The sequence below is a fragment of the Dreissena polymorpha genome, chromosome 4 (assembly GCF_020536995.1).
Source record: "Dreissena polymorpha isolate Duluth1 chromosome 4, UMN_Dpol_1.0, whole genome shotgun sequence".
Classification (NCBI taxonomy): Eukaryota; Metazoa; Mollusca; class Bivalvia; order Myida; family Dreissenidae; genus Dreissena; species Dreissena polymorpha.
The window spans coordinates 124,806,081-124,830,424 of record NC_068358.1 but is presented as its reverse complement, the minus strand read 5'-3'; the positions used below and the strand labels follow the sequence as shown (position 1 = coordinate 124,830,424).

General features: G+C 36.6%; 1 protein-coding gene across 1 annotated transcript in view; it reads left to right on the top strand.

Annotated features, from left to right (window-relative positions):
* The window catches only part of LOC127875911 (ribosome biogenesis protein WDR12 homolog), a 34,389-nt gene extending 10,306 nt beyond the window's left edge, over positions 1-24,083 (top strand). Inside the window, exons 3-10 of the mRNA XM_052420664.1 lie at positions 4,148-4,358; positions 4,741-4,856; positions 5,658-5,815; positions 10,923-10,968; positions 11,461-11,693; positions 16,688-16,793; positions 20,052-20,184; positions 22,828-24,083. Coding sequence (XP_052276624.1) covers positions 4,148-4,358; positions 4,741-4,856; positions 5,658-5,815; positions 10,923-10,968; positions 11,461-11,693; positions 16,688-16,793; positions 20,052-20,184; positions 22,828-22,966 — 1,142 coding nt within the window. The 3' untranslated portion in view covers positions 22,967-24,083. The remainder of the gene's footprint in view (positions 1-4,147; positions 4,359-4,740; positions 4,857-5,657; positions 5,816-10,922; positions 10,969-11,460; positions 11,694-16,687; positions 16,794-20,051; positions 20,185-22,827) is intronic.
* Positions 24,084-24,344: the final 261 nt, after the last annotated feature.

Here is a 24,344-nt window from a genome sequence, read left to right as displayed (position 1 = left end):
ACGGTGACATATTGCTGTTTCACTCGTCAAAATGGCAAGTTCAGAGTGTAAAACGACTTTTAGAAAGTGAACATTAGATGCTGCTTATTTTGAGACTCATTCAAAATGCAAACGTTCCCACCGCTATTATTCACCAGCTAACAAACAAAAACCAAACAAAGACAGTTGTTTATCAGAATTTCATTTCCTTCAATATGATTTCCAACACACAATCTATGCTGTGTGAACTCTTTATATCCTCAACACTTATCAATTCATTCACTACCGGATGTACCTTAAAAAAAAAGGTTAACATAGTTTAGCACATGGAAATCAATTTGACATTTGATATACACAAATGCTTATTTTATTTGACTGTTGTGTTAAGGGCTCTATGTAGTAGATCATATGCTAGCACACATTTATATTATTTATATACTTCACATTCATTGATTATTATTAGTATTATATTAATATTATATTTCCCTTTTTGTATTTTCAGAATACCATAAAGCTTCTGAAGCACCAAAACTGTGGCAACATATTCAGGCTGCTAAAAAGGTGTCAATCAACAAGAGTTACAACTGATTGAATGTGCCTTTATTTAATTAACAATGTTAAATGTGTTGTTATTAATAATACTACTGTTATTAAATCAATTCCTTTAACATACTGTAAATGCTCAGTTTTTGTTTGTATTATAATAACATGATCTTCATTGCCCAAATGTAGCCCCAGTGTGGCGACAACTTTTTAAATTTGGCGAAAGTAAGTGGCGACAACTTTTGAAAGCCCAGAGGGAACCCTGATAATTTAAAAAGTAACTCATAATTGCGCTCAAACCACTGACCCTTGGAGTAAAGTATAGAATTTTAAACTCTCTGCCATCTGTGTTCATACAGTGAGTGATGTATTTAATACTTTATATAAGCAATCCTCATAGTGTCACAAAATATAACCATAACAGACTGCAAAAGAACTTCAAATTATTTAATCTTTTCACATTTGTAACGCTGTATAATTTTTATGTTTTGAAATCGTCAAAAGATGCATATAATGGATATATTTCAGAACAATGTAAATGTTAAGTAAGACTGTTTCCAGTGCTCACTCTGGCCTTCAGAAAATAATAGCCATAATTTTTTTCCTTAAAAAAATAATAGCCAAAACATATGCGGACTTTTCCGCAAAACGGTACTGAAGGCAAAAAAAAAAAGAAAAACAATGAATCTCATTTTATCTATGTTTTATGAAATGTATATCTATTGGTTTTAAGTTATAATATAAATATATACTTAAAAACAAGCATAATATCAGTGTGTCATTTTCTTATAAAATATTATCATGGCTTTACAATAAAAAATACATTCAATGTTGTGGGTGTGACTTAACAAACCAGATCTAAGCTCCAGTTACATACACATACGAATTAAGGGCAGAGGCCCCAACCCACCCAGAGCCCTGGGCTATACTATTTTTTATAGTTTTTCCAATTGCAATTTTTGGTGAATACAACTCGAAATATTATCAACCACACCTTCCGTATCACCGCATGTGTATTCGTCATTCTATTTTTGCTATTATGAACTTCGAAAATAAATCATAATCGACGAAAAAATACAGAATCCGAAAACGGTAATCCGAAAAATTGTACGCGTTTTGCACATGAAATATGCATAATATAAAATATTAATATGCATAATCTAAAATGTGCATATCGTTCGACTACTTTATCTCTTTATACGACGTTTGCCATCGGCCGCAATATTGTAGGCAGAGGCCAATATCAATTGAAAATGATTTATTCCATCAATTAACGTCACAGCGCGTGAGTTAAAATACACCACCTCAGTGTAATTCCAAACACGTGTTTGCTGGCCATGGAATATGCCGGGTCCCTTTGAATTGGAAAAACCAGGTTACCTGGTTAAAAATTGAAATCATTATGTTAAAGCAGACGACAACAGCGGTAATTACGGGGATAATTAGTTGATGGCGATTAAATAATTATTTCATCAAGCAATGTTCAACGTAATCTAATTGCAGAAAAAAACGACGTGAAAAACTAAACCAGCCGACAATACAGTTCGTTGCCCTGTTCCGACGTTTCACCGGTTCCGATGGAGTCCGAATGTTTTTCCGATAAATAGCGGCGGCCACAAATCGAAAGTGGTTTAGTTTTATTCGCACACGTGCCATTGTTGAACAAGCAGTACATGATCGATGAAATCTTTATCCTAGGTAACAAAATCCCAACATACTTTATGGCAGGTTTACTTGTTTTTACTTGGTGGAGAATCGGGAAAATGGCGTTTTGAATAATGAGTTTCATGTCAAATTTTTCTTAGGCATGGCAGGTAAAATTTTATAGTGCAGAAGTTATTGCACAGGTACAGACAACATATGTTAAAACTATGATGTTAATCAATATATGTTCTCTGAATGAAATTATAACAAAAATAAATGGATAACTTTTGACCAGTTCCGGTGGATTTGACGTTTAATTGAGTGATGGGTGTCCTTAGGGGCAATTAGCAAATTCCTGCAATTTTACAATTTATGATCAATTTACAACTCTTGTTTTGTTGTATTGTCAGTTGCTCAGACTCCAGTAATATTTCAGTAACCTATCTATGTTCGTCTGTCTGTCTGTCCATATTTTGATATGAAAGAGATTATTAAAATATTTCCAACACATGGCGGTATATATGTTGATATAGACTCCTAGTATGGCCCAAACAATAAATATTAACTGTAAGCAGGCATTAACATCCGATATCACCATGCTTTTTTAAATCATTTTCTGTTTCTCTTTTATTAAATTTATTCTTTTTTTTTCAACAGGAACATGGGAAAATTTAGGCTTTCTAGCAGTGGGTCAGACTGCAGGACTCCATGTAAATGTAAATGCAGTTCCCGGAAGCTCTCTTTCTCTCTCTCTCTATCTATGGCATCAGAGATGATATTAAAGTCATTCTCTGCACAGGTGATGATGTAGTCACATGGAATGACCACACCCACACCTGTTGCTTCTGGGGCTTGCCAGGGTGCAAAGCTAGGGCAGGGCTCTCCAGTGGCTAAAGCGGTGATTTTACCCTCCAATTCAATGATTTTTCTGAATGCACCAGCTAGTCCTCTTGGCACATGGCCTATGGGCAATCCTGCAATGTCACACTATCTTAAGAAACGACTTTGGTCTGTTACATTCTGTCTCATTTCTGGAGGAAAGTCCTCAATAGGTGGAATCCACACTAATGCTGCATTTTCATCGTGCAAATTTGTATATTCTAAGTCCACATTTAACTCGGTATGCATTGGAGGCCTTATTTTAAATTGGTGATAGCCTTTTATAACGCTGTCTTTAATTTTGTAACTAAACATGGTGCCAGTTCCCCAATAGTTGTGCAAATATTATTTCTGCAGTATATTAAGACGTTTTGCATTCCCCTAATGTAACTCTTTTAGTGATTTTTAAGGGTTAGTAAAAATAACGGTGAGCCGTCGGAACTGAAAAGAGGCACCGGAACAGGGCAACATAGTGCGATGTAAACATCAATAAATATGAGAAAAAATACTTTGAACTTCATGTAAATCTTTTGTGATAATTTAGGCAAGTAATTGGTCGACATATCCCAGCATAAACATTCTTTATCATTGAATGTTTTGATACAATTTGACCTGTCGATGTCAAAATCCCGTCGGAACAGGGCAACGAACTGTATAAGCGGCGATTTCATGACGATTAAATAATAATTGGCGAAAATTTATCAAAGATCTAACAGTTACCGATAATTGGTAAAGCACGGGGAGATTAAAAACGTTTTTTCCGAAATATATCACTGCTGTCGGACACTGATTTAGAAAAACGCTCCAGGCCACAATGTCGCAAAAGTTATTGACGCGTGTATGACAATACACAGGGTCGAGTGTGTACACAGGTAATCTCGTTTATCGATTTTCCTGCTTGATGGCCCGATTGTTTCCTTGAAAATATCATAACTACAACGAAAATTTATCAATCTTAAACAATTTTGTCAATTAACCAAAATGTGAATCGCTTACCAGAACATGTTGGACGGTGAGATGTATAGTCTATGTATTCTTAAGATAACAATGCAACCATGCCGTTATAAAAGACCTTAATTACAATCTGTTGATCTGTTTTCAGAGAGTATTGATACAGATTTCAGTGGGAATTTTGACTTCCTTATTGATGGCGAGTTTCTGCGCGTGAGTCTAGATCGATACTTGGAGCAAAGTGCAGTCTCGTCTGAGACCGTACTGCAGATAGAGTATGTTGAGCGACACCCCGCTCCTAAACCAGAAGACTCTCTCAATCATGACGACTGGGTTAGCGCTGTGCATGCAACCAGAGACTGGTCGGTAGATTTTGTTTTTGTTGTTTTTTGTACATCACAGGGACGGGGCATTGCAAAATCAATATGTTGGTCAGTAAACATGTTTGTCTGCATCAAATACTGTAAGTTTCTAAAGCTTACTTCTTTCACATTTAAAAAGGTATGAATTTGAAACTAAAGTATTTCATAACCATGAAGTGAAGAGTAAATGGGGGCACATTCCAATAGATGTACAAGTCATTTTTATCCTAAGTCTTTTCCAAATTCAGTCATCAACCAAATTTTATCATGTAGGTAAATGTATGTTTCAATATTATGCATCAAATACCTGATGTTATTTTTTGTAGGACGACCAGTGTTGGATCCAAAACATTTATTCTTGTGCATTATTTACTTATTGCAGTATACTTACGGGCAGTTATGACAACACATTACATCTATGGACAAAAGAAGGGGATCTTCTACACACTATTCCAGGGCACACTCATCCAGTGAAATGTGTCTCATGGATAAATCATGGTGAGTAAAACCTAAAATATGCTCTTTCGACTTACTGCTTATTGACAGTTGATCACTGTGCAATTATTTAGTTAGAAGTCAGGTGTACTTTCATGCTGCTGAAAAAACATATCACATTTGGTTCCTCGGAAAAACATGATAATTTTATGGGTAACATGATTATAGTGGGTGCTGTTGTTTGTGCCAACATTTTTTTGTCCATACTATTTCCCTGATGACCAGATTTCAATTAAACTTCTTCGGAAGCTTCATTAAAACACTAGCTTGTTTTGATTGATTGATTTTTTCACAGAATTGTGGTCATTCTGAAGAATCCTGATTACCGGGGTATTGGCTTTTAAGTATTAACCCACTCTTATGTTTTTTTATGCCCCCAGTAGGGTGGCATATAGCAGTTGAACTGTCAGTCTGTGCGTCTGTCCGAAAACTGTTACATTGGCCATAACTTTTGCAATATTGAAGATAACAACTTCATATTTGTCATGCATGTGTATCTCATGGAGCTGCACATTTCGATTGGTGAAAGGTCAAGGTCATCCTTCAAGGTCAAAGGTAAAAAAAAATCAAAGCGGCGCAGTAGGGGGCATTGTGTTGCTGACAAACACATCTCTTGTTATCTTAACAGTTGTATTGGAAGCAGCTTGTTTTATTTCTATGATTTTTCACAGAGTAATGGGACTTTGTCCTTCTGATGAATTCTAATGAGTTGCCTTTAACTTGAATTTTTTATGTATTAACTCACTCTCATGTTTTTATGTTTATTCAGATCTTAATGCTCATATAGCTGTTTTGTATATGTAGAAGCAGGGAAGGAGGGCAGTTTTCTGTCGGGATCCCATGATCAGACTGTCCTTTTGTGGCATTGGAAGGAGCTGGGCAATGAGGTGGAGGCCGTACATTGTTGTAGAGGACATGCTGGCAGTGTGGATTGTGTGGCTGTGAACCAGTCTGGAGATAAGGTGCTTCTTGACTTTACCCTTAACAAATATGCGGAACAAGTACTGTGTCCTGATTTGCCTCAAAGAAATTAAATTTCAAATGTTCAGTATGTTGCCTGTTTCAACTAGCATGTGCTCTTGCTCAGCATGTTTTTGATCAATTACGGTAAAAAACATTTCATGTGAAATCTACAGTCACAACACTTGTGTTACCAAGTACTGCAATTCAGCACCTTCACAGTTTTAACAAGTTATAGGTACATTTAGAATCATATGTTATCATAATTTACCATTCTCTCCTTCATATGAGGAGGGGAAATGGTCATCTAGTGTACATCAGTATCTACTTTGTGTGAATTCCTTTGACTCAAAACAAGTTTTTAATTAAATCCAATGCTCATATGGAGATCTGTGTTAATTTGGTTGTAAATTGTTTTGCTTATCTTTAAGAAATATATCAGCTTCCGTTAAAAAAGGAGCATGAAAAAATATGTACTAATTTGCAAAAAAAAAAAGTTTACAGCTATATTCAAACAAATAAAATATACTGCAGAATAAGGCCCGTGGAAGAAAGCAAGCTATTGGCAATTGTTTTGTTTTTTTATGCGAATTGTATATGTTCTTTAATAGTTTTTGCATTACTTAAGAGTTCAAAAAAAAAGAAAAGTTTTGACTTTAAGAACAAGGGTACTCCTCCTCTGGATGCAAAGGGGTACCCCTGCAGTTTAAGGCCTTGTGTAAAGGCCAGATATACATAAAAACCCAGAAGTGTGTTTATTTTACTGATTTTATATAAGCACTCGCTTAGCTGTTATTGCCGTTTTTCACAATTCACTATTTTGATGAATACTTAAAGGGACTGTCAACCACAAAGACGAAAAAAGAAAAGTTCTAAAATACTGTATTTTTTTACAATTATTAGTTTATATTGATTAAAATATCACGACTGGTATATTACATTACTTGAAGAAAGTTGTTAAGTTTTCATATTTTCATATATTGGGTAATACAATTTTACTGGGTACAGGTACCAGGTACCATGTAACTACCAGTTTACTATAAATGACGCAAGTAGATTGATCATCATCGTCAAGTGGTAAACCCAGGAATGCAAATTGTGCATGCATAGTGAATTGTATATATTTATGCCCCCCTTCGAAGAAGAGGGGGTATATTACTTTGCTCATGTCGGTCGGTCTGTCGGTCCGTCCACCAGGTGGTTGTCAGACGATAACTCAAGAACGCTTGGGCCTAGAATCATGAAACTTCATAGGTACATTGATCATGACTCGCAGATGACCCCTATTGATTTTGAGGTCACTAGGTCAATGGTCAAGGTCACAGTGACCCGAAATAGTAAAATGGTTTCCGGATGATAACTCAAGAACGCATACGCCTAGGATCATGAAACTTCATGGGTAGATTGATCATGACTCGCAGATGACCCCTATTGATTTTGAGGTCACTAGGTCAAAGGTCAAGGTCATGGTGACCCGAAATAGTAAAATGGTTTTCGGATGATAACTCAAGAACGCATACGGGTAGGATCATGAAACTTCATAGGTAGATTGATCATGACTTGCAGATGACCCCTATTGATTTTGAGGTCACAAGGTCAAAGGTTAAGGTCACAGTGACCTGAAATAGTAAAATGATTTTCGGATGATAACTCAAGAACGCTTTTGCCTAGGATCATGACACTTCATAGGTACATTGATCGTGACCCGCAGATGACCCCTATTGATTTTCAGATCACTAGGTCAAAGGTCAAGGTCACAGTGACAAAAATCGTATTCACACAATGGCTGCCACTACACCGGACAGCCCATATGGGGGGCATGCATGTTTTACAAACAGCCCTTGTTTATATATAAAATGATCAATCTACTTGCGTTATTTATAGTGTGTTTTTCATTATGTCACCTATTTTCGCGATGTACTTTCCATTTCATGTCACAAAATTTTATTACCGAATATACTGAAAATATAAACTTTTTTCAAGTACCCGTAATGTAATATACCAGTTGTGATATTTTAATCAATATAAACTAATAATTGTAAAAAAAAATACAGTATTTTAGAACATTTCTTTTTTCGTTGTTTGTGGTTGACAGTCCCTTTAATGGAAAAACACCATGATCAATTATATTCATCAATAATTGAAATTTCTGAATGAAGCTTTATAATTGCTCATACAATTTTGTCAAGTTTATCTATTGAAATTTACTTTTCCTACCTTGATTTTTTTTACATAATTTGGTTAAAGTTTCAGGGCTTCCGCTGTCGTTCGCCAAATTCGCCGTTGGCGAAAGTTTCGCAAATTCGGCGAATAAAATTCTCGGTTGGCGAAAATGCTCGGCGAAACGTTTTTAAAATTCGGCGAATAAACTTCTCGGTTGGCGAAAATGCTCGGCGAAACGTTTTTCGCCTGTCAAGTACCATCCCAGATAGTAAACTCTTTAACCGTCGACTGTGCGTCAATACATCATCGTGTTATCAACCAGCAAATTTGATACGCAGTCTGCTGCAACACCGGTCAGAACCGGTCATCGAAACAAAGCAAACTTGCTGGTGCATTGTGTACTGGCAGTGACGTCACCATCTATGTACAGAACGCTTGCAGGTGTGAAAACAAAAGGTGTTATCGTACATCTTATCGGCTAAGATAAACAATAAACACTGATTAAAAGACTGCTACCGATTCTAATCAATTTGAGTAATAGCAGTTAGCGAATTATCAACTAAGTCACACAATGAACGCCAGTAAAGAAATTGATAATTGATTTTAATTTCGAGTAGTTTGTTTATTGTTTGCAATGTTTGTTAAAGATCATAGTCTTAATGTGTTGCAATTGTGAATGACGACAGGTTTATGGGAATATAAGCCTAAACATTGTCAGAATTGCGTTTTCCATTATGGCAACCTTAGGCAATAAGCGTCCTTTGGACGCTGACGAATGTATTGAATCGGTCTCAAAAAAATCAAATCTGACAATAGATCGTTCAAAGATATTTGGCTTTCGGAATTCATGTGGTTAGATTATAACGCAAAATCAAAAACGATGTTTTGCAAAATATGCATACAGTTTCAAAAATCAAATTCATTCACACCTGGGTGTAGTATGTTGAAAAAAGACATTTCAAAACACGAAAAATCAAAAGGTAATAAAAAAGAATGACAATCATTAATATTAAAATGTATATACATGAATATTGTTTATATTATTAATAATATATAAAAAATAACAATAATAATTTATGTTCATAATAAATATATATTGACACTTTTCAAAATGAGCTTTTTGTTTTGAAATTTAGCATATTTGATTTTGTTTATTTCAGATCACAAAGAGGCCTCACAAGCGTCTATAGTCTAAAAAACATCTATGACAAATGCGCAGGTTGCAGCAATATCCAAAAGTGAAGCAACTGTGTGTCGGCTATGACTAATGTGTACTTTGCTGCACAACTGTGTTTTTTTGTTATTCACACATGATGATTATAGTAATAAACATATTAAAGCTTCTTTGTTTAGTTTCTTCTTTAACACTACTGTAGCCTATACAACAGGCGGTTCCGAATGCTTTGCTAATACTTTGGCTACAGTTTCTAAAATTTGGCTACAAAAAAATCCAGTTGGCTAAAATGTTGGCTACAGAAATTTTTGGGCCAGGGGAAGCCCTGAGTTTGTTATCCCCACGCTTTTTGAAAAAAAGGTGGGGATATTGTGGTTATCTCCGCCGTCCGTCCGTCTGTCTGTCTGTCTGTCCGTCCGTCCTGGCCACTATCTCCTCCTACACTAAAAGCACTAGAACCTTGAAACTTACACACATGGTAGCTATGAGCATATGTGCGACCCTGCACTATTTGGAATTTTGATCTGACCCCTGGGTCAAAAGTTATAGCGGTTGGGGTGGGGCCGCGTCAGAAATTATCACTCATTTTTTTAGGTTATTTTACATTTACTTCTTTATTTCTACACCGATTCACTTCAAATTGATACTGGACCTCTCTTATAACAATACGGTCAATCTCAACCATGCATGGCCCCATTCCCAACCCTGGGGCGCCCCGCCCACATAGGCCACACCCACCAAAAATTTCCATTTACTATAATTTTTTCATTTCTACACGGATTCACTTCAAATTGATACTGAACTTTTGTTATGACATTAGGGTCAATCTCAACTATGCATGGCCCCAATCCCAACCCTGGGGCGCCCGCCCACATAGGCCACACCCACCAAAAAATTCCATTTACTATAATTTTTTCATTTCTACACGGATTCACTTCAAATTGATACTGAACTTCTCTTATGACATTAGGGTCAATCTCAACTATGCATGGCCCCATAACCAACCCTGGGGCCCCGCCCACATAGACCACACCCACCCAAAATTGCCTTTACTATAATTTCTTCTTTTCTACACCGATTCACTTCAATTGATATTGAACTTCTCTTATGACTATACAGTCAATCTCAACTATGCATGGCCCCATTACCAACCCTGGGGCGCCCCGCCCACATAGACCACACCCACCCAAAATTGCCTTTTACTATAATTTCTTCATTTCTACACCGATTCACTTCAAATTGATACTGAACCTCTCTTATGACAATACGGTCAATCTCAACTATGCATGGCCCCATTACCAACCCTGGGGCCCCGCCCACATAGACCACACCCACCCAAAATTGCCTTTTACTATAATTTCTTCTTTTCTACACTGATTCACTTCAAATTGATACTGAACTTCTCTTATGACAATATGGTCAATCTCAACTATGCATGGCACAATTACCAACCCTGGGGCGCCCTGCCCACATATGTCACACCCACCCAAAATTGCCTTTTACTATAACTTCTTCATTTCTGCACCAATTCACTTCTAATTGATGATGAACTTCTCTTATGACAATACGGTCAATCTCAGCTATGCATGGCCCCATTACCAACCCTGGGGCACACCTAGGTCAAACATTCGGCGTGGGGATACGCGTCGGCCTCTGCCGCGCCATTTCTAGTTTAGATTTTTATTTTGTTCTTACTTTTTATCAGTGCTATTTGATTATTTATGTCAAATAAAATGCAACAATTGCATACTGTCAGTATTTTATTATTTCAGTTTTGCACAGGATCCTGGGACAAAATGTTGAAGCTGTGGTCAGCAGGTAATTCTGTAAGGTTGCATGAATGTTCATATTTACCATCTATCTAAGAATATCCAAGAAGTAAAATATATTTAGTTAATTTGTGTTCAATAATGTTCCTTAATTTAAATTAATTATTCAGTTGTTGTTTTTATGTTCATCTTGGTTTAATGCAAAGTGCTTTAAATAATCTAAGGTAAATTGTCACTTATATGTTTCTGTTGATGATCCAAAGTGTATCCATGTTTTGACCTCATAAAGAAAGAATGGATTTGCCTACATTGTGCCACTGTCCCTTCTTTGAACACATCCACCGTAAATACTTGTAATATATTGTTTGTAATCAACTAATGTTACTCCAGGGTTTTACATTTTCCTGCTATGTGATTGTTTTCCACAAATGCCAAAACCAACGCTTCTCCCCAACCCTCCCCACCCAACTTAAAAAAAGATGTAAAAGACATGAAAAGCAACAAAAGCCCTGACAATTCTTGCAATCTTTAATAAATGTAGAACTAAGCCCAACAGACAGTGAAGAGATCATGGATGCTGAAGATATACCTAAAAAGAAGAAGAAGATGAGTAGGGCTGGAATGACGACTCGGGTGCCGATATTGACGCTATCTGGTCACACAGAGGGTGTGTCGGGCATCGTGTGGCTGGGGGAGGACCAGGTGTTCACTGCCTCCTGGGACCACACCCTGCGTCTGTGGGATCTGCAGAAGGCTGAGCAAGTCACAGCACTGGTCTGTTGTGTTAATTTTTTAATCACAAGCTATATTTTTAGCTCACCTCATGGTGAGCTTTTGTGATCGCCTTTTGTCAGTCATCAGTTGTGCGTTGTACGTCTTGCGTTGTCCGTTGTGCGACGTCAATATTTGCCTTGTTCACTCTCTAGAGGCCACATTTATTGTCCAATCTAAATGAAATTTGGTCAGAATATTTGTCTCAATGATATCTTGGACGAGTTCTAAAATGGTTATGCTTGCTTGAAAAACATGGCTGCCAAGGGGCGGGGCATTATACCTTATATGGCTATAAATGGCTATAGCAAAATCTTGTTAACACTCTGGAGGCCTCATTTATTATCCGATCCTCATAAAACTTGGTCAGAAGATTCACCCCGATGATATCTTGGACGAGTTTGAAAATAATGTCAGTTGGTTGAAAAACATGGCCGCCAGGGGGCGGGGCATTTTTCCTTTTATGGCTATTGTAAAACCTTGTTAACACTCTAGAGGCCACATTTATTTTCCGATCTTCATGAAACTTGCTCAGATGATTTGTCCCAATGATATCTTGGATGAGTTCTAAAATGGTAACCTTGGCTTGAAAAATATGGCTGCCAAGGGGCGGGGCTTTTTCCTTAAATGGCTATATACATGTATGGCTATAGTAAAATCTTGTTAACTTTCTAGTTTGCTCAATCTTCATGAAATTTGGTCAGAACATTTGTTTCCTGTGTAGTAAAGTTTGGTTTTATAATGTCAATATTATGTGACATTAACTGTTTTATGTAATTTTTCATAACACAGAATTTTCATAGTTAACATAACTGTTTTAGTCATTCAAACACTTATGATAAGCCTTTCAACTAAGAGATAACTGAAAGAAAGACAACATGTACATGATTTTGCAGTATTTATGCAGTATTTATCTCCCTTGTTTAACCTGGTTCAGTAATCTATTTTTAGTTCTTCTCTGGAATTTAGGAAGATATTAATCATTGATAAATGCACTGTTCTGAGGGAAAATTGACTACTCTGCCATTGATCTCTTCTGAACTGTATAAAATAAGCTGTTTTGGCTGATTTAAACACCTCTTGATACTTTCTTGAAAAGTTAACAGCTCTTGAAAAAGGTTGGAATTTTGAAATAATTAAACTCTAAATTATTTTTAGCTCATCTATTTTTTGAAAAAAAATTATGAGCTATTGTCATCACCTTGGCGTCGGCGTTGGCGTCCGGTTAAGTTTTGCGTTTAGGTCCACTTTTCTCAGAAAGTATCAATGCTATTGCATTCAAACTTGGTACACTTACTTACTATCATGAGGGGACTGGGCAGGCAAAGTTAGATAACTCTGGCGTGCATTTTGACAGAATTATGTGCCCTTTTTATACTTAGAAAATTGAAAATTTTGGTTAAGTTTTGTGTTTAGGTCCATTTTATTCCTTAAGTATCAAAGCTATTGCTTTCATACTTGCAACACTTACTAACTATCATAAGGGGACTGTGCAGGCAAAGTAATGGAACTCTGACTGGCATTTTGACTGAATTATGTGCCCTTTTTATACTTAGAAAATTGAAAATTTAGTTAAGTTTTGTGTTTAGGTCCACTTTATTCCTATAGTATCAAAGCTATTGCTTTCATACTTGTAACACTTATTAACTATCATAAAGGGACTGTGCAGGCAAAGTTATGTAACTCTGACTGGCATTTGGACGGAATTATGGGCCCTTTATACTTAGAAAATTGAAAATTTGGTTAAGTTTTGTGTTTTGGTCCACTTTACCCCTTAAGTATCATAGATATTGCTTTCATACTTGGAACACTCGCAAACTATCATAAGGGTACAGTAAAAGGACAAGTTGCATAACTCTGGTTGTCATTATTACAGAATTATGGCCCTTTTTTGACTTAGTAACTTTAAATATATGGTTAAATTTTGTGTTTCGATCCACTTTACTTCTGAAGTATCAAGGCTATTGCTTTCAAACTTCAAATACTTTCATGCTATCATGAGGTAACTGTACCTGGCAAGTTGAATTTTACCTTGACCTTTGAATGACCTTGACTCTCAAGGTCAAATTATTAAATTTTGCTAAAATTGCCATAACTTCTTTATTTATGATTAGTTTTGATTGATACTTTGACAAAACTACTCTTACCTGACATACCACAATAGACTCCACCCAAACCATCCCCCGTGCCCTCATCCCCCTCCCCCCTCCAAATCCCCCCCCCCCCTAATTTTTTTTTTATTTTATTTTTTTTTTAAGATCATGTCACAAATGACCACCACACCCTCACGCTATACCCCCCCTCCCGACCCCACCCCCCCATTTTTTTTTAAACTGTTAAAAAACACAAATATTTATTTTTATTATTTTAAGTTTGGAATGACGTCCGACCATTGCACCCAAGAATCCACCCCCACCCCCCCGATTTTTTTTTGGCATTTTTTTCCGCATTTTTTTTTTTTTTTAAAGATCATCTCACAAATGACCACCAGACCCTCACACTATACCTCCCCCCTCCCCCCCCCCCCCCCCCCAATCCACCCACCCCCCATTAGTCCATCCATCGCACCCAAGAATCCCCCCCCCCACCCCCCCCCCCCCACCCCCGATTTTTTTTGGGCATTTTTTTCCGCATTTTTGGAACATAATGTAATAAATGTCCACACCCCTACACTATACACCCCTCTTCACTCCACCCCTACCTCCTTTGTGATTGAAAATGAAAGAATGAAAGTTCCTTCACCTTTAAAAAGAAAATAGATGAGCGGTCTGCACCCGCAAGGCAGTGCTCTTGTTAACACCAGCATCAAGACATTTTGGCATTATTTTCTAAATTATTCTTATTATTTAGATTATTTTTATTTGGCATTTTCTAAATTAGAAAGTCTCTATTCTATTTCAATAACTTTAGTAAATTTTTCTTATTTTTTACATTTGATTCACTGAAGTTTCCTTATCTCCATAAATATTGTTCTTGAGATTAAATTAGACCTATTTTGTAAACTAGATTTTTGAAGCACTTTCTAGACTAACAGTAACTTATATTTATATCAGTTTTTTTTTTTACAGATTTTGAACTTCTTTTTACATTCATGAAGGTATTTTCTGTATGTTGTTCATTTTTGTAACGATACTTAGATTCTTTAGACTTGGCTTGTACCTGTTTTTAATTTTCTGTCATTGTTCTTCATTTTCCGAGTTCTTGGAATAAAAATTAGTTATTTTTGTTAAAGCTGCCTTGGTTTTCACTTATAAATAAATTCTTCAGTTTGAGTGTATTTAGGCGTCCCTGACTGAACACCTTTTGTTAATTGAATTACAACCAGTCAGTATGGTCATCCTGACCGGAAATAATATTTCGTCAAATAAATATTTCCGCATTACATAAGTGCTCACAAAGTTACATAACTGTAACCGTCTTGTGACCTGTTCATTTGCCTACGCGAAGGAGACCGCACTACCACACCTGGATAGGACAGTTGAGTTCGATAATGGTTTGGATCGGTAAAAAAACATGGCCTCCAGGGGGGGGGGTCTTTTTCCTTATATTTATATAGTAAAAAAGCTTGTGAACACTCTAGAAGTCACATGTTTTGCCTTATCATCATGAAATTTTGTCAAATTATTAGTTATGTGGATGTCTCGGACGAGTTTGAAAATGGTCCTGATCAGTGAAAAAACATGGTGGCCAGGGAGTGGGGCAGTTTCCTTTATATGTATATAGTGACAACATGTGAACAGTCTAGAAGACACATTTTTTTCCAAATCTTCGTGAAATTTGGACATATCTTGGAAGAGTTAAAAAAATGGTTCAGGTCTGTTAAAAAAACATGGCCGCCAAGGGGCCATTTGTTGTTCATTCTTCATGATACTTGGTTAGAACATTTGTTCCATTGATATCTTGGGCTGCAAAGAACAGGTCATTTCTTTTTATCTCAGGTGAGCGCCTTTGGGCCTTTCAGGCCCTCTTGTTTAATATATGAGCCTTGCTCTGATTAAACAAGACTTAATCCACTTAAGCTTTGCATGCTGGGAAATTTGTTGTCTGCTAAAATGTTGTCTGCTGAATTTCTTAAATTAGCATTTTCTTCGATTTTTTTCAAAGAATACTATCAGAATAGCAAACAGTTTTGATCCTGATGAGACGCCTCATTCTGTGTCGTCTCATCTGGATCCAAACTGTTTGCAAAGGCCTTCAAAATTCGGCTCCAGCACTTACAGGGTTAAGCTTTGATAGTATTTTTTGTTTCGAGGTATCTCTTCTAAGCAAAAATTTAAGCTGAAATTGGCATACCTGATTGTTCTGTGCAGACTGCGCAGGCTTATCTGGGACAACGCTTTACGCTCATGAATTTAGCCCTGTTTTCCTGGAGCGAATCTCGAGTATAATTATTGTTAAATAGAATAGTATTGAATGTCATCTTGTTCTCGTGGTCAGTCCTTTTAGTTACCAGGGTGCAGGATCACGTGATTTGTAGAGTTCCCCCTTTTACCTTTAATGGATGTGAACACAACAGTTAGTGGTGCTTTATTTCAAATAACTTTTTAAAACAATTTTTCTTAAGAACTTCAATTAGTGCATAAAAGACAGGTTTTTATGCTGATTATGGCAATGTGAAATACATCAGAATTACTTTATTTAATCAGCCTGTGTTCTTGTTCAAAATTTGATTTGTACTACATGGTTATGTTTCACAGAATGTGTTATTTTTGTCAACGATTTTAGACGTATTCAAGGATTTATTATTATACCTTAAGGCATCGGCACAAACTGCAAGAAAAACTGTCTTTTATGCACTTAAGATTTTTGCAAATGTATTTCAACAATTTGAGATATTTGCAAAAATCAATTTCTTAATTAAAGGTGTGATTACTTTCTGTCCAGCCCGTGTGTAAAACCCTGAAAACCCCATTGATTCAGCACCCTGGTCGCAGTAAACTAATGGATATCAACATCCAGCTTTGCATAAAATTTACAAATTTCACAATGTCCCACAGCAAGGCAACAAGGTGTTTCTGAGTGTGGCATATTCCACGAGGAGTGGCCTCCTAGTTACTGGGTCTGCAGATCGACATGTTCGGCTTTGGGACCCTCGATCATCAGGTACGTATTGCCCCTTCCCCAAATGAAGGGCTTAGAAAGAAAATATTCATGTGAGCAGATATATAGAGAATTCTAGGTTAGCGTTGAATAGAGAGAAGTTTATATTGCAAGGCTTAGAACACCGGGAGCACGAGCCTTGACAAGTGCTTTCGGTGTTTGAGCCGAGCAACATAAATTTCTCTATTCAACGCTAATCCCAGTATTCTATTTGATTTTCTTTTCAACATGACATTTAACATAAATAGATCTTATAACCTTAACAATAATTTTAATTTATTCTTAAAAGCGCTTAAAATCTATATCTAACGAATGTAACCATTTGTAGTGATAACAAAATGTATTTGTTCTGGTACGCAAAATAGTCTTAAAAAAAATTCACAAAAAAACTTTAAAACGAGAAAAAATAACACCATATGCCTTAATTCAATTTTACGCAGCATGCATATTGTAACACATTACGACCAGGACAAGAAGATTTAACTTAAATAAAATTCATTTTATTTTCAAAAGAAAATGATCAATTTCAAAATGGCGGCGATTGCTCTTGACAAAATGATGTCAATGTCTACATACATGGACATGTAGATTTGGTCACAGAGTTGATCTAAATGTAAACATAAATTATCACAAAAACTATACTTGCCTATTTTTTACATGGACACTGCAGATTTTGATGGCGTCTAGATCTAGCCTTCACATCCTGTAGTTTGTGACCCACACACAAGATAATCCAAAATAATTCTATTATTAAGCTTTGAAGCATTGGTTGTAAACAGGTTATTCTTTCTGAATATAATTTCTTTGATAAAACTACAAAGACAAAGTTTATTCATCAAAGAAAATACTCTTGCGTTTACTTACATCCAAAAGCAAAACAATTTGATTAGACAACTGAAAAAAACACCCATCAGTATGTTCTACGCACACAATTTCACATCCAAATAGGCACGCACATTCTGAAAATAAATAATACATGCAGATCTAAATCTTTTGTCTCACCAGTTCAATCATCCATAGAATATGCACTTTTTATGCCCCTGGATCGAAAGATCCGGTGTATATTGTTTATGGCCTGTCTGACTGTCTGTCATTCATTCATTGTATGTGTGTGTCCCAAAACTTTAACCTTGGTTAAAGTTTGATAACTCTTGCAATATTGAAGATAGCAACTTGATTTTTGGCATGCATGTGTATCTCATGGAGCTGCACATTTTGAGTGGTGAAAAGTCAAGGTCAATGTCATCCTTCAAAGTCAAAGGTCAAATATTATTGTATTTTTCTTTCCTAAAACTTTAACCTTTGTTTAAGTTTGGTCATAACTTTTTGAATATTGAAGATAGCAACTTGATATTTAGCATGCATGTGTATCTCATGGAGCTGCACATTTTGAGTGGTGAAAGGTCAAGGTCATCCTTCAAGGTCAAAGGTAAAATTTATGGCTTAAAAGCGGCGCAATAGGGGGCATTGTGTTTTTGACAAACACACGTCTTGTTCATAATTACATCCAGGATACATGAACATGAAAAAATGCGCGTCTTCCATGTTTTGTTCCCAGACATCCCATACTAGTTTCGTGTACACCAAAAGAACACATCACCTATTATTGGAAAATGACGCAATAAGTATGTCATTTTATGAAGCCAGTAATCAGCTGATTAATTATACAGATGGCGAAAAATTATGTCCCTTGACTAGATCTTAAGGTTAAAGGTCGTATTATTTTAAAGCTAATGTTTTCTTGAGTAGAGAATTCTTATAAAAAATAATTCAGTGGTAGAATCAAAAGTAGTCGGTGCACACGACAGGTTTATTCAACAAGGTGGGATAGAGGCTAGTCTATTCCATGGGGTGTTATACCGTCAATGTCGCAGTGAAGATGGGATAAAATAGTTGTAGTAGATATGATAGTTCTGCTTTCAACACTCAAAATGTCAAATTTTGAAATAGGATTGCAGTGTTTTATAGTCTTCATACATATTATTATTTTGTATTTGTTTATTAGCTCGGCGTTTTCGGAAAAAACCCGAGGTATTGTCATAGCCAGCTCGTCGTCTGACGTCCGACGTCCGCGTGGTGCTAAAACCTTAACATTGGCTCTAAAATCAAAGTGCTTCCACCTACAACTGTGAAACTAAATATGTAGATGCACCTTGATGAGTTCTACATGCCACACCCATTTTGGGGTCACTCGGTCAAAGGTCAAGGTCAATGTGACCTCTAAAAAAAAAAAATCCGACAAGCTTCCATTTATTCAATACTGCACCCGTAGCCGAGTGTGGCACCCGTTATGTGGTGCTCTTGTTTTTTTCAAGCAGCAAGTGTTGTTTTTTCAATATCCATAGGTGTGTGTGGCCAAGGAAATAAAGCCCTTAAACAAATTAAACAGTAGTTTCAACTGTTAAATTGACACGTTCTATGTATATTTTTTCTTAGTCTAATTTGAGATTCAAAGGTAGACATGGTACATGTTCAAGTATGATATTTTTGGCTAAGCCTGGATGGGTCTATTTCTAAATTATGCAATTAAAATAGGGGCATTTGAACTGAGTTACCTGATCTACTACCAGTAGAGTGTACCAACCATTACTTTAGAGCCTCGCTGTGGGGAAATATGGCTGAAGGCATGTGCCTCAAGTGTTCTCCATGAATTGCCTGTGTAGTCCCCGCACGCTTATGAGGGAATACATGTTTTTCCTAAACTGGATTTTAACCCTTTCCCACTCTGAAGCAAAGTAAAAATGGCTATGTGCAAACAGCTTTAAACCAGAACAGCCTGCGAGTTACTGGCAGTCTGTTCAGGTTTTATGCTGTTTGCTGCCCATCAGTATCTAAGGTTTGGAGATGGAGCTTTAAAAACTTGAATCAAGTAAGAAACGTCTTAAATTAAATATAACTTTCAAAGGGACTACAAATGCGTGGAAATATGTTTCTAAGTGGTAAAGGGTTAAACATTTCAGTGTGCGGGAACCGAATTTTGAAGGCCTTTACAAACAGTTTGGATCCAGATGAGACGCCACAGAACGTGGCGTCTCATCAGGATCCAAACTGTTTGCTATTCTGATATTCTTTCAAAAAAATCGAAGAAAATGCTAATTTTAGAAATTCAGCAGACGACATTTTAGCAGACGACAAATTTCCCAGCATGCAAAGAGTTAAGGCGGAAGTGTTGTCCCTGATCAGCCTGTGCAGACTGCACACATGCATGAAGCCCCGTCTTCCCAGAGTGAGGCTCAATGAGTTCTATTGTCTGTGTTTCAGAAGGGTCCATTGTCAAGTGCACCTACACGTCTCACCAGGGCTGGGTGTCCAGTGTAGCCTGGTCCCAGACTAGTGAACACCAGTTCATATCGGGTTCCTATGACAACCTCATGAAATTGTGGGACAAACGGAGGTATGACATCATTATTGGAATTTATGGGGGACAATGGTTAGAAAACCTATAATAACGTGTTTATTAAGCCCCCGGATCGAATGATCCGAGGAATATTGTTTTTGGCCTGTCTGTCTGTCATTCTGTCCCATAACTTTAACCTTGGTTAAAGTTTGATAACTTTTGCAATATTGGAGATAGCAACTTCATATTTGGCATGCATGTGTATCTCATGGAGCTGCACATTTTGAGTGGTGAAAAGTCAAGGTCAAGGTCATCCTTTAAGGTCAAAGGTCGAATATCATTGTATTTTTCTTTCCTTAAACTTCAACCGTCGTTAGAGTTTGGTCATAACTTTTTTAATATTGATTATAGCAACTTAATATTTGGCATGCATGTGTATCTCATGAAGCTGCACATTTTGAGTGGTGAAAGGTCAAGGTCAAAAGTCAAAAAATACAATCCAAGGGAAGTTATAAGCTTTAAAAGGGAGATAATTTCTAAACCTGCCAAATGATATATTGAAATTTTATTTCAAAGCGGCGCAATAGGGGGCATTGTGTTTCTGACAAACACATCTCTTGTTTTCCTTATTTAAATAAGCGATTTTTATCTTCTAAAAACTAGTTCATCGCTTTAAAGTCTGTTACTATTTTTAGCCGGATTTTTTTCGAAAAAATCTCGGCTTATAGATTGATGTTGTCGGGCGGGCGGGCGGGCGGGCGGGGTGGCGGGGTGGCGGGCGGGTGGCGTGCTCGAAAATGTTAAAGTTCTTATTTCATGGTATAACTTTGGTATGCTTGGACCTAGAGTCTTCAAACTTGACATGAAGGTTGGCCAGGATTAACAGATGACCACTGGTCATTTCAAGGTCATTCATTTGAAGGTCAAGGTCACTGTGACCTTCAATATAAAAAATGTTAAAGTTGTTATAACTTTGGTATGCTTGGACCTAGAGTCTTGAAACTTGACAAGAAGGTTGGCCATAACTAGTTAGTAACCACTTGTCATTTCAAGGTCATTCATTTGAAGGTCAAGGTCACTGTGACCTTGAATGTAAAAATGTTAAAGTTCTTATTTCATGGTATAACTTTGGTATGCTTGGACCTAGAGTCTTCAAACTTGACATGAAGGTTGGCCAGGATTAACAGATGACCACTGGTCATTTCAAGGTCATTCATTTGAAGGTCAAGGTCACTGTGACCTTCAATATAAAAAATGTTAAAGTTGTTATAACTTTGGTATGCTTGGACCTAGAGTCTTGAAACTTGACAAGAAGGTTGGCCATAACTAGTTAGTAACCACTGGTCATTTCAAGGTCATTCATTTGAAGGTCAAGGTCACTGTGACCTTGAATGTAAAAATGTTAAAGTTCTTATTTCATGGTATAACTTTGGTATGCTTGGACCTAGAGTCTTCAAACTTGACATGAAGGTTGGCCAGGATTAACAGATGACCACTGGTCATTTCAAGGTCATTCATTTGAAGGTCAAGGTCACTGTGACCTTCAATATAAAAAATGTTAAAGTTGTTATAACTTTGGTATGCTTGGACCTAGAGTCTTGAAACTTGACAAGAAGGTTGGCCATAACTAGTTAGTAACCACTGGTCATTTCAAGGTCATTCATTTGAAGGTCAAGGTCACTGTGACCTTGAATGTAAAAATGTTAAAGTTCTTATTTCATGGTATAACTTTGGTATGCTTGGACCTAGAGTCTTCAAACTTGACATGAAGGTTGGCCAGGATTAACAGATGACCACTGGTCATTTCAAGGTCATTCATTTGAAGGTGAAGGTCACTGTGACCTTCAATATAAAAATGTTAAAGTTGTTATAACTTTGGTATGCTTGGACCTAGAGTCTTGAAACTTGACATGAAGGTTGGCCAGAACTAGTAAGTAACCACTGGACATTTCAAGGTCATTCATTTGAAGGTCAAGGTCACTGTGACCTTGAATGTAAAAATGTTAAAGTTGTTATAACTTTGGTATGCTTGGACCTAGAGTCTTGAAACTTGACATGAAGGTTGGCCAGAACTAGTAAGTAACCACTGGACATTTCAAGGTCATTCATTTGAAGGTCAAGGTCACTTACATTTGATAATGAAATTGATGGAAACTTCAAACAATATGTTACTAATTTGCTAATAAAAAAATTGAGATCAAACTTTCCTAATTGTCAATTCAAGTTCATATTTGTGACCTTAAATGTTATTGTTGTTCATGTATATGCATGCATTCAAAACATAACACAAGGTTTGCTCATGCCTTGAAAAGTACTTACATTTCATTTTGACCTTTGAACAATATTTCAGTAATTTAAGTATTGCATTGACAAAAACACGAAAGGTACTTTCCTGTCATTTAAATCAAAAATCCGGCTTCAATGCGGTCATCTCCGACCGCGGAACTCTTGTTGACTTTTGTGTGAAGATAACAACAAAATCCAGTTGGGTCAAAACTAAAGAATGACAGCATGTGGCTGTTTACTTGGTATTTGTAAACTATTTATATTACCAGGTAGCTAGGGTTAACAAGGAAAATGGTTAAGTGGATTAACTGGATCACTGTCATTTAACTGAATTTTATTCCGTTAATTTCAGTGAAACAACTTCAAGCAGACCAAATCAAAGTTTCTAATTGTATTTTGTGATTTTATTTTCAGCCCTAAGGCTCCTTTATACAACCTAGTGGGTCACACTGACAAGATCCTCTCTGTAGACTGGTCCATACCATCTCTATTACTCTCAGGAGGGGCAGATAATCAGCTGAGAATCTTCCAGTACGAAGAAGTGACTGTCTAGTGAAAGCAGCATTTGTGAACTTAACAATTGAATTGATAATATAATTATTTTAATGCCACACAGTGCGTTTCCCATTTTATTATGTGTGTTTTGTGCATGGTAAATGGCTTCATTGCTACACACATCAAACACAATGCACAAATATTAGATGTACCTCAGTAATCAGGGGTAGTAGTGTCTGAGTGACCAACACCGTTTCAGACTAAAGGATAAACCATTCACTTAGATCTAAGAATTAAAAAGATTTGCATACTAGTATACAGGCTTCTGGCGCTTTAGCATGTTATTTTATTAACAAGTTTCAGGATATAATTAGATAGGGTAATTGGGAAGTTACACTCAATATTTCATTACTATATTGTAAATCAGGAAAGATTGCACTAATTGGTACCTTCACGTACTTCAAGGTTAGTCCCGTCATAAACTGCTCATAACTGCTGTGGAATTACTGTAGCTCAAACTTTACAAAAAACCTTGAATTGTTTTGGCAATTGTTAAGATGTAAGTTTTTATGGAACCAATCGTCGCAGGATTTTGGCTAAGTATGTTCACTTACCGGTAGTATATATACCCTCTACAAAATTGAAAATAGTTTTATAATTGTTGTACATGCAACTTGTGTCTGTGTCCAAACATATATCTCTTAGGGACATTAGTGTTGTGCTGTATTGCGTTGTAAGCTATTTATTTACTGAAAACGTGCATTGGTCATCTCTGACCTATAAAAAAATTAGAGCATTAGAAAATCGAACATCAATAACTTTAGCGGCTATTTGTGCAATCAATAAACTGTTGAAAACGTTTCAACAAAAACGTAATCATTCATACTAATGAAAACATAGGTACGCAAATCAGAGTGTTGATATAATGATGTTAAATACTCAACAACTGTTATGGCACTTTAAATACCGGTGTAACAGCTTTCAACTCCACGTTTATTGAGTTGTATTATGTAAACTGAGTCAATTTACTTCGGTTCATTTCATGTTTGATCAGTGGTCTAACAATGACTTTGATCTTTTTGTGACTAATAAGTTGTGAATGGTGTATTCACGTTTTTGTGTTATTGTGTTTTTATATTGATCTTGATGATTTTAAATAAAATGACAGTAAATAATTTTATAGATCAAGTGGACGTGTACCAACACACTAGACTTTGAATATGGATGCAGTCGTTTTGTCATTATATATTTATTTTATAATTTTGCTCTTTAAGGCTCGGTCACACCGAGTCAACGGACGAGAAACGGACATAATGTTCCTATCCGTTTTAATGTCCGTTTCACATCCGGTGAATCCGCTCCTTGTTCGGCGATGTCCGGTGACATCCGTTCCATCCGTTGGGAAGTTTTGAGCATATTCAAAATTTTCACCGGAT